This window comes from Notamacropus eugenii, chromosome 4 (genome assembly GCF_028372415.1).
Source record: "Notamacropus eugenii isolate mMacEug1 chromosome 4, mMacEug1.pri_v2, whole genome shotgun sequence".
NCBI classification, from domain to species: Eukaryota; Metazoa; Chordata; class Mammalia; order Diprotodontia; family Macropodidae; genus Notamacropus; species Notamacropus eugenii.
In genome coordinates, this window is record NC_092875.1 from 369,079,918 (window position 1) to 369,091,968 (window position 12,051).

The following is a 12,051-nucleotide window of genomic DNA, read 5'->3' on the forward strand; positions in this document are numbered from 1 at the left end:
TCCAAAACTGTGTACTATGTGTTGCTAGGGATGATAAGGTGAAAAAAAGGGGAAGAAGAAAGGAAGGCAAAGGTTCTTGGGACAGTGGTTGTTAGGTCAATTAACCTCTGTTTGCCTCCATTTCCTCTTCTATAAAAATGAGAATAACAAAGACACATAGGGTTGTGAAGATAAAATGAGATATTTGTAAAGAGCTTAGCAAACCTTAAACCTTATTCAGAAATAAAAATAAAATTGAATTTCAAAAACAGTATTAATTCTACTAGTTCCTCCCTGACAGTCAGAAAAACATTTATTAAATGCCTACTGTATGAGGAATACAACGCCAGGCACCAAAGATACAAAGATTAGATAAGACAACCATCAAGCCTTGGTGGAGAAAAATGGAGCATCTGCATTAAATTACTGATATGAAAAGCAGAGATGAATCAAAGTCTATTCAATAAATACTTATTATCTACATACAAAGGCTTGTGCTAACTGCTAAGAATACAAAACCAATACTGATAATCTGAACTGAAGTGAAAACATCTTTAAAATTTTTAATTTCAAAAAACAAGTCATTTAACTCAGATAACAGGAAGTATCTGAGAGGGGAAAAAAAGTATCAGAGAGAAAAAGAAATCCTCCAAATTAAAAAACTCATCATCATCATCATCATTATCATGTTAAACAAAACCACTTATTCTGGGACCTGGCTGCTTTTCCAGTTCACACATGGTACCACGAAGGCAACAAAATGCAGTGGAATGAAGGATTAGAAAATAAATCCACTGAAACAATTCCCACAACATATGCTTCCCCTGGCAAGGGCAAAGAGGGATCCCCTTGTGTGGTTTCAGCCTCCAAAGGGCACTAGCCATGGGAATGGCATGCTCTGCAGTCGAGAAGTATGTGTGTGCATCAGTGGCATACACTTAACAGTGGAACTGAGTGGAACTGTCTTGCATCTCTGCTCACAGAAAACTGGTAAGCTTTATGGTTTAAGCCAATTACTACAGATAGGCAAAACGTTTCCCGAAAATTCTAACCCCAAATCAAAAACAAAATTATTTAAGTAGCATAGACATATCTGCTCAAAATCAGTACTGTCTCTATTTCAATAAAACTGTTCTGAAGGGAAGAACCATAAATGTTTTGGGGCAAACTAATTTAAGAGTGCCACAAGAAATGTAACATATATTTTATAAAAGCTTCAGATTCAGCAAGAGTACTACCCATATACAAAATAAGTATTTGATAACCAACCTACTTTAAGCACCCATTTAGCTACAAAATTGCCAGAGTGAGAAATCTAATTCCTTCTCCACTTAGAGATATATTAACGGTAGACTCAGATCACTCTAGAGAAAACTTATTAAATAGATCACTGCTGCACAAAGTAACTTCCTGAGCTCATTTCCCTGAAACAGATAACATGTACCCAAACACTCTGCCAGGTAAGAGAGGTGATGGATTACATTTTCAGTAGACCATAATCCCCAAATTTCACTGACCACAAACTTGACAATATAAAAAGAATGACTGTCAGTCTTCTTTGATGAAACATCTATTAATGGATAGGCTTTGAGTCCAGATTGAGACAGAGGTTCAAACACAACTCTGATACTTACTTGTGTCGCCCTGGACAAGTCTCTTAACCTCTTTGTGTACCTTAGCCAATTTCCTAGGAGTTGATCTACTAAATTATAGAAGAATTGCAAGGTTCTAAAACAGGGCTATTTACTTTGATGAAATCATTGATTCTTCAGTATCCCAGTATGGAAATTCGGTTCAGTAGGTATTTGTTAAAAATGTACTGAATACAGTACGTGCACTAAATACAAGACACTGTGTTTGGAGATGGAAGTTAAAAAGACAAAAAATTGAAAGTCTCTGTCCTTAAGGAGCTTACATTGTACTGCAGGGAAATGACAGGTACACAGACAAGTGAAACTCTCTCTAAGTGGAGACCAAGAAGGTTCATTCTGAGTTGGGCCTAAAATAACTTACAGAAACCAGTGTATTCAATATCATGTTGCTTGCTTTCTCAAACGGTAGAGGAGGGAAGGAAGGGAGAGAATTTGGAACTGAAAACTGTAAATTTTTTTTACATGTAATTGGGAAAAAAAGAAATATATTTTAATATATACATATGGATATAAAACAATCTGTAACAAAAAACTCACAACATGAGCTTAGTTTTGTCTTCCTTCACCCAACTGCTCATTAAGAGGAGTGAATTTTATATGATACACCATGTGAGGATGGTGAAAAAGTTTACAGACACCACATCATTACTTAGACTATATAGCAACTTAAATTAACTCATGACAGACTCTTGCTAACAAGCAGCATAAGGTCAGATGGAGGCTATCTATATGAGCTACAACAAAAGGTTATGGTTCCATTTAACCTCAAATTCAATTTCAAGGTCTACACCAAGATTCAACAAATGACTTTAATAAATACAGGAAGGGGGAGTTGTGATTAGCCAACTGAGGGGCATTGGGGAATATCCTATAATACATGCTCAGTATTGCTCAACAGTAGGACATGGCAGCCAAAGAAGCTAATACTAAACTAGACTGTACCCAGAGAAGCCCAGTGTTCATGGTGATATGAGTAATAAATGGCTCTTGCCTTGGGAATGGAAGTCTTCAACTGGAGACTCTAATCACACTGTAGATAGGATTTCTACTCAGTTTGAGGTTGAACTAGGAAGGAATATGCACTTATAAAGCATCTACTGTGTTCCAGGCACTATCTCTTCTGATTCCCTCAACAACCCTGGGAGATAAACACTATTACCAACTCCATTTTACATTTGAAGAAGCTGAGACAAACAGATGAAATTACTTACCCAGAGTCATACAGTTAGCAAGTGTCTGAGGCCAAATCTGAACTGAGGACTTCCTGATTCCAGGCCTGGCACTCTCTCCATTGTGCCACCAGCTGCCTCACTAGAACGCTAAGATCCTACTACTCTCAAATGGAAGTCTGACTTCAGCTGGGCCCTAATGTAGAGAGAGACGATAAGAGGAAGGTTGAGTGGGGAAACAAAAGGGAGCTGGAGTGAAAGAAAAAAGGAATTCATTGATTCGTGTAACAAACATGAAAGAAAAGAAAAAGAAAGGTCACTTGCCATTGGGGAAATTAAAGAAACCTTCCTCAGATATGAGACTAGAGATAGATAAGTTAGGCTACCACCTGGGTATGTAACTGGGGGGGAGAGGGAAGGCTTGAGGAGAGTAGGAGAGATAAAAGGAGTAAATTTTTCACAATATTTAAAATGCACATAGGTATTTATGTTGTACCAAGTCAGGTAAAAGCCCAAACTTCCAGTGGGCTCACACAGGAGTGTAATTTTCAAACCTTGTCTAGGCCCAGGAATATTTTTAGTAAGTGAGTGGTGTCCAAACTGAGTCTTGAAACAGGCAGAATTTTAATAGGTAGAGATGAAAAGAGGGATTGGCGTGAGAAAAGTCATTGAAACAGGAATATTCACGGCCAGTGGCAGAAATTCCTCTGGAGCACAGGATGTGAAGGAGAGAAGTATGATGACAAAGTTGGAAAGGGTATAGCACAGCGAGGCCTGCTTACAGCCAAGTAAAAAGTGTACTGGCTCAAAAGTAAGAGGACCTCAGTTGAAACTGTCTCTGACATTTACCATCTATGGGAACTTGGACAACACACTCCACATCCCTAGTCCTTATTTTCCTCATCTGTAAAATTAGGGGGTTGGACTAGGTGGCTATTGAGGTCCCTTCCAGCATTAGATTTGAGAGCCTGTGACCCTAAAGTGAGCATGACCAGCAATCTAGGGAATCTGAACTTTCTCCTTTGGGTAATGGGAAGCCAATTCAGCAGAACCTTGCTTTAGGAAATAAATCTGGCAAGAAGAGATTATAAAGAAAATAAGTTAGTAAGCAACTGCAACCCTGTAAGGTGGAATAGAATAATTATAGCCTGAAAATCAGAACTGATTTGATGAAAACAGAAAGGAAGGGAGGAGTAGGAGAAAACTTGCCAAGACAGAATTAACAGGATATAGTAACTGATTAAATGTGAAGGAAAAGGGAAATGTCAAAAAATTAATGAGGTGTCTAGCCTGAGTAACGGGAAGAATGGTAACCCACCATCAAAAGGAGAGAAGCCAGGAAGAAGAGTGGGTTCCGACATGTTGAATTGGACGTGCTATGAGGATATCTAGGGACAGATGTCCTGGAGCCAGGGAGAAAATCTATACCTCAGGAGAAAGAGGTAAATCACTAAAGCTGTGTCTTTCTCAAACTATCCTATGTACCCTGTTTATGGATTGCATTCCCCCATTTGAGAACAGGAATTGTCTCTTACTTTTGTAGGTCTATCCCAAGGCCAGCATAATTTCTAGAATTTAGCAGGATTACTGTTCATTGCTAAATAATTGCCAGGAGAGAGAATGAATAGAGAGAATATAGTCAAATGCACCAACTTTTAGAAACCACACAAAATCATAAGGAAAGCTACATTTAGAGCCAGGAAGGAAGAATCAGAAGGATGAGGGAAGGAAGGAACTGTTTTTATTTGGTTGCAAAAAAAAGTATTAATCCCAGAAAAGTGTTCTATGATGGAAGGAAAAGGAGGCAAGTTACAAGTGTTGTTAGAGAAGACTCAAAGGTTGCCACAGACACTAGCTGTCATTGCTGTTCAGTCATTTCAGTCCTGTCCAACTCTTCGTCATCCCATTTAGGGTTTTCTAGGCAGAAATATTGGAATGGTTTGCCACTTCCTATTCTAGTTCATTTTACAGATGAGGAAAAGGAGGCCAACAGGGTTAAGTGACTTTGCCCAGGAACACATAGCTAAATAAGAGTCTGGGACCAAATTGAACTCGGGCCTTCCTGAGGCCCTCGCTTGGGTGTTCTATATTCTTACTGCACCACCCAGCTGCCCAATAATTGTACAAGGGACAAAGACTCCAAGGGAAGGGTAAGGAAGTAAAGGCATCAAGTATCAACTACTTTCTTGAGAAGCCTGATAATGAAACTACAAGAAATAAGATGGTAACAGAGTGAAGGAAATTTGCTGTTGTTAGAGGGGGGGAGAGGGGCAGCAGGAGTTTAAGTTCAAGGGGTTTTTGAGGATAGGAGAGACGCGCGTATAGATAAGTGGAAGCTAGTGAAGACAAAAATGTTAAGGATGTAGCTACATAGTAAAGGAAGCACCAAGCCAACCTCTCCAGCCTTGTCTCACTCTGCTCTCTAGCCAAAGGGGAGTTACTCAGTATCCCTCGTGAAGTTTCCACATTTTTTTTTTCTGCCTGTGCTCAAATCTTGTGTCACTAGCCCTGAAATACTCTCCCTCAATCTCTGTATCCAAAGGAGTTGAACTACAAAGACAGAGTTACAATTCAGACCCAAAAAGCAATGATAACTGCCTACTACATGTAGGGCACTGTGCCAGGCTTGAGGATGCCTTCAGTGAGGTTACCCTCTAACAAGGGAACAGGAGAGAAGTCTAAACACAGAGTATATGAAAAAGAATATGGGTAAGTCTGGGAAAAGAGGGTGCCATCAGATAATGGAAGGCCTTGAACACCGGATAAAGGAGCTTCACCTCAGCATGCAAGTGAGAGTCACAAAAAAGCCACTTTTTAAAAGGAGTGATCTGACCAGATCTACGTATAGGATAAGTGTAGCAACACTATAAAGGATGAATTAAAAGTGAAGGAGAACAAGGAAGGTGGGAAGACTCTAGACTAAGCAGTTGGTAGTGGGGGCCTTGCAAGAGATACTGGAGACAGAACACAGGATTTGAATGCTGACCAGCTACAAGAGATGAAAAAATGTCAAAACAAGACTATTGTGAATGAAGGAGACTGGACCAAATGTGAGCATCAATGTTGAAGGCACTGGGGAGGAGGAGCTGCAAAAGATGGAATAGAGGGTTATATACAGTAGGAGATATGGCTGAAAAGATAGTTGGGAGATCTGAGTATTCCTTGAATGGTAAATGAAGGCTAAAGACTTTGGATTTGATTCTTGCAAGTAATTATGGAATCATGGAAAGTTTGGGAGCATCAGAGTGATGTGAAAGCAGAGTTTTGGGGAGATTCATCCAACAGCAAGAGAAACTGGATGGGAAACTAACATTTCAATAACTGGTATGTTTCTTTAGACACTGATGGTAAAAGCTACCAGATATAAGTAAATGCAAAGACACGTGATCCCACACGTTAAGTGTATACCAAAACTTTCAATTCATCTTTAATTCTACTCTTAGTTTAAAAACAAACAGGCTCTTTGATAGAAATGAGAATTGCCTCCTCTACATGGCACAAAATTATTTGGGCCTCCAGAGCTCTCTGAGAAACATGTTGGAAGAAAATAAATTAAGCTTGCCATGGGCTCCATTTATTTCATCTTTTTAACTTCCTCCAATAATACAAAATGATTAAGCCCAATTTTATGATCTCTTCTATCAAATGTTTAAATAACAGGGGTACTGTATATTCTAATAATTACATAAGCAGAGAATGTGTTAAACGTCCCAGTTCCTGCTAGTTTGAAATCTTGAAGACCTTAAAACAAAAGCAAAATCACTCCATCCACACCCACCCCACCACTCTAGTTAAACTGCCAAGAAGCTGGGACACAATGATCCTGTCAACATCAGTCAGTATTTTACTTCTGCTAGATGAAAGTAAGCTGTGTGATAGGACCTAGAAAGAGTATTTGACAAAAGATTTGGTCCTCTTCAGGTACACAGAAAAAAAAAAAATTAAGGCATCAGACTGTGGGCAAAGAACCAGGGCATATATTGTCCTTTATTCACATGGAAGTCTTCAACTGATGGCCCAGATGTTGTTTCCCACTGACAGCTGTCAACAGAATTGCCCCAGGACATATAAAAGATGCATTTCCTACATTTTTCCTTTCTTATGTAATTGCTGACTACTGTCTTGGAAAACAACAAGACAAATACCTTTATTCTCTAAAAGGGAAAAAAAACTATGACAATATCACAAACAAATGATGCTATAAAAATGTATCTACAGTGGAAGAAAATAAATGTTAGAGAAACAAATCTCAGGTGCAAGATGCATACACAACGCAAAACAGCAACAAAACCCAGAATCAATCACACCTCTTCAAGTTGAGTTCTAAGTGTTCTCATCCAACATCTCAGTTTTCAATCCTAAAAAAATTTAAATGACAGAAAAGCAGCATGTAAACCATGCTATGTGATAAGTATGTATTGATAACTTTTTCCATTAGAATTTTATTCCCTGAAACCTTACCAGTCTTTATGTACATCATTATATCAAACAGAAATGATCCCTACTAGATACATATAGACTTAGAAAACCACACATTAACATTAGCTATATAATATAATATTTTCTGAGGCAGCTGGTGGCTAGAGCCTGGAGTCAGGAAGATCTGAATTCAAATCTAGCCTCAGATATTCACTAGCTGGGTGAACCTGGGTAAGTCACTTACCCTTTGTCTTCTTTAATCCACTGGAGAAAGAAATGGCAAACCTCTCCAGTATCTTTGCCAAGGAAACCCCATGGACAACACTGATATACTATGACAGGGTTACGAAGAGTCGAACACGTCTAAACAACAACCACAACAATGACATTTTTCTTTTGTTAAAACATTTCCCAATTATATTTTAATCAAATTTGAGCCAGCCTGATGGCTCAGAAGTACATTACACCTACTGACTTGAACAATAAAAAACATTCTTTAGAATATCTCATTAACCATCCTCACAGAAAGAAGAAAATTGAAGAATTAAGTTTGTGATGTTTAAGTTAGCTATATTTTAGGCTTAATTTTTTAGTAAATTTTCTGTCAACTCAAAGTCTAGACCTTGTTCTGTTATTTCTTTTATCTGATTTTAAACCCATAAAAAGTATTTTTGCTGCTATTTTGGATTCCTAAGTATTTGAGAGGGTAGGTGGCATTCAACATTTTTAAAAATTACTTCAGGGCTCTAAATTTAAGTTTCTGCCTGAAGCAAATGTTTAACCACTTATCTGAAACACTGAAAAAACAGGCTCCTTTGAAATGCAGACACATGTATAATAGTTACGCTATAAAAAATTAATGAAAGTAGTGACAAAACTAAAACTTGATGGGGGAGTTTTACCCGCTGAGGATTGGTGTGTTTTTTTTTCCCTAGTCCTGAAGTACATTTTGAAGTCAAAAGCAGTCAGATGACTGGCACAAGTTCTTGCCAGTCAATGATAAGATCCTAGGTGTTATTTAAAGCAGGCAAGTATAGACAAGAATATAGGGCCTGTAATGCACCCAGAAATTAATACAATTAGGCTGTTGCTTAATGTGTATACTCTAGTATATAACAAAACATATGCTAGTCACAATTTCCATTTTCTCGTTATCAAGGCACTTATAAAAGTAATAAATGCAAATAAAAATGTTAGTATCTTTCAATGCTAGCTTCAAGTTGACAATCATTCATCAAGTTATTATCTTGTAATTTATCTTGAGAGAAGCTGCCTAAGAGAGAAGACCTCCTACAAAAAGGGTACCACAAAATGTTCTTTAAAAAAAAAAAAAAATCAAGCCCTACCTAGAAATACTTTACTTAAATCCTTTCCTCCTACTTTCAGTATAACAGAATTATTACAAATCTTTTCTACTCATCATATTTCATATGATGGATATTCCATTCAAATAAATTTTCAAAACAAGACATTAGCAAGATTTTGCTAAGAGACCTCTGACAACCTAACATACTTTTAATTTATCACACTTCAACTCTCTGACACAAGACTTTCATGTTTGCCACTCTAAGCAGAAAAGGAAACCAGTTATTCTTACGGGTGGAACTCTGGATATAAAATAGGGGCCAAGTTGTAATACTAATCACATGGATACTACAAAAGACTCAAACACAATATAAGTTTGGGGAAGAGAAGAAAGCCACTGTTATTCATGAGAAATAGAAACTGGAAGTTAAGGTGACCTGAGTTTTATATTCACCTTTGCCTATGCACGCAAATCACTTACTCTCTCTGAGCCTCTAGATTATGTCTAAGACCCTTTCTAGCTTGTGAGTCCTTTGCTAGGTGATATTCAAGCACCTTTCTTGATTATTCATTCGTTCAATGAAAGGTACGACACTGCACATTTATTGCTCTATTTACAGGACTGTTGAGAGAGGTAAACTATTTGGATGACCTTAATCAAATCACATAAAACTCTCTGGGCCAGTGTCTGGTAAAAATGCATTTTTAGGTTTGTGAAGGACTTTATAGACATTATCTCATTTGAGCCTCACATGGATCCTGTTTAGAATGTTCTATTATCAGAGATTTTACTGATGAGGAAATGGGTCAGGGAAGTTGTGACTCTCCCTGGGAACTCAGGCTTTTCCTGACTGCCAGTCCAAAGTTCTTGGCACTAGACTTCGTATCATTCAATGATCTTCAAATTGCTCTAAATGAAAAGGATAGCTACCTGGAGTAGAAAAAGCAAAATGGGGTTCCAAATCCTGCCTTGTGAAGCTGGACAAACCACTCACCTCTCTCTCAGATTACTTAGTTTCCTCATCTGTCAAATGGGGATAAAACCTATAGTATCTCCTTCACAGCTACATTATGAAGGTCAAATGAAATAACTGACACCATAAAACCATACGGAAACCTTAAAGCACTTTATAAAGGATGTGTTACTAAGATGCAATGATTCCTTGAACCTTCACTCCAAATGTGTGCTACTATGGCAACAAAAACCTAAAACACTATTAAAGATTGTGAAGTGCTTTACATGGGTTATCTCATTTGAGCCTTTACAACAAAGCTACCAGGTGGGTGCCACAGGTAGCATTATTCCTATTTCAAAGATGAGGGATCCAAGACCCGGGCAAGTTAAGTGACTTGCAAACAACTAAAATGGAATCTGAACTCTCTGATCTTCCCGACTTACAAGTCAAGCCCCCTATCCACTACGGCCATACTACTTCATGTTGAGGGCATGTGAAAAAATATTGTCCTTACTCTCACAGGACTATTTTAATGTGCCATGCTGTTACTTAAAGTGGAGAAGATGCTGTTACCTTTTCGTTATGTTTTTGTTTAGAATGAAGTTAAAGTAATCTTTCTACCTAAAAAACCCAATAGGAAGGTCAGTAACCACTTAATCCAGTAGGTTATTCTGCCATTCTCCTCTATATGCACTAGGGGCAGAACATTAACTTTCTTATAGATGAAAGTAAATGAACCATATTGTCAAGGCCAGTTCCGTCCAGTTGACAATACTAAACCTGTATTGTTAAAACAATCTAGAATTCTTGAAAGAATAACAACAAAAAGTCCGGTTTTTTTCCTCGTAGGGGCGGGGAAATAAATGCAACAAACCTGGGAAAGCATTAGTCTAATATTGTCGCTTTTAAAAAGTCCGTATTTAGAGCTTAATTTAATTTTGCTTTTCAAGGCACCTGAACATATGGTTTCATTTGTTACTATGGCCACTAAAAATGCTATTTTCCACAAATGGGCTATATATATCTCCTGAAAACAGAATGGTTTGAAGACATAAATGTTACATCCAGCTGAACTAAGTAAGTTATTATAATGGTACAGCACACACTTCATTGCAAAATCATTCCCTTGATGAGACTTGGCGTCTGGGGTGGAACTACCCAATTTCTTCCCAAACTCGCCCTTGGACTTAATGGAAAACCACACTGAACTGACTCACGTCACGCTTAACTCTGGGTCATTTCAAACCTGAAATCTGGGAAATAGGGAAGAAGTAAATCCAACTAGAGGAATGGATCCATTCTGGAAACTAAGCTAATTCCCTTTGATGAGATAGTTTTAAAGTAAATTTTGTACATTTTTTAAAAAAATGATGTTGCCCTGGTACGAAGAAAGAGGTTTGTTTAGTCATTATTAAAAGGTCTTTTCTAAATAGGTTACTCATCTTTGCAATTCTCATAAATGATTTTTTCCAGCAAAACTTTCGTGAAAATTGTCACTTTAAAAAAAATGATCTTTTGATATCGTCTGTAATTGCTCCAAACCTCAAAAAACAGACACACTTGGCGGGCAACAAAACTTAAGTACCCAAAACTTTGGCAGGGAGTAAGAAAAAGAGTAAATTCGATCCTTTCCCCTATTTCTTTTCTGCCCCAGCTTGCCTTATGAGTACTTGAACCCCTGCGGTAACCAGCGAACCCCTCTCACAGGAAGCCAACAAGCTTTTCAAAGGAAATACCAGCGCCTTTCTAGGAGAATCAAGCCCTTGGCCGTGTCCTAGCTCCGCATCTTAGCGGACTTTCCGCACAACAGGGCGGTCCTGCCTTTCAGCCGCTCCCCGGCCCCCCGCAGCTCCGGCTCGCCCAAGGACTTTACCTGCAGCGGTGACCACAAGAGGCTCACCTTGGTCCCTCCCGGAGAGCAGGGCCAGAGGCAAGGCAGAGCTGCCGCCCTGACTCAGCCAGCCTCCCCGGGAGCTCAGTCCGCACAACTTGAACCTTTTCTTAAAGTTTCTCCCCCGTGAGCTAGGGAGAAGCCGTAACCGCGTATTTCAAGCGGGAGGTGGAAGGAATGATTCACGCGGCTCCACGAGGGGTCCCCGAGAAGCGAGCCCGCCCGGCTGGGAGCCCCGACTCTGCGGAGCGGCAGCCCAGCGCGGATTGGGCGTGCAGGGGCGGTCCTCCCCCCCTCCCCCGCCGGGGCACCCCCAGAACGGCACACTCACCTCACTCAAGAAGTTATCCATTGTTTCACCGGAGAGCCCAACTCGCGGAAGTCAGCGGAGCAGGACTGGGTCAAGCATGTGTGTCACTGGGAGCGGGGGCTCCTCGGGCTGGGGGCCATGCCTCCCGCCGGCCCTCGCTCCTCGCTCGCCTCTCGGCGCCCCGACTGCAGTAACCCGAGCCTCCTCCGCTCGCTCGGTCCGCGGGAACCTTTGTCTCCGCCTCGGACCTCCTCAGCTCCGGGAGAGGCGCTCGCAGAGGGAGCGCGGCTGCTGGCACATTCTCCTCCCAGGGCGAGGGGAGCTGCAGGAGCCGGGGCCCCCGGGCCGGCGCGCACCGGACACCCTCAGC

The 12,051-nt window shown here is 40.0% G+C and overlaps 1 protein-coding gene across 1 annotated transcript in view; it reads right to left on the bottom strand.

Moving 5' to 3' along the window:
• Positions 1-11,844, bottom strand: part of MYO10 (myosin X) — a 254,020-nt gene extending 242,176 nt beyond the window's left edge. The window contains exon 1 of the mRNA XM_072605464.1: positions 11,703-11,844. Coding sequence (XP_072461565.1) covers positions 11,703-11,723 — 21 coding nt within the window. The 5' untranslated portion in view covers positions 11,724-11,844. The remainder of the gene's footprint in view (positions 1-11,702) is intronic.
• Positions 11,845-12,051: the final 207 nt, after the last annotated feature.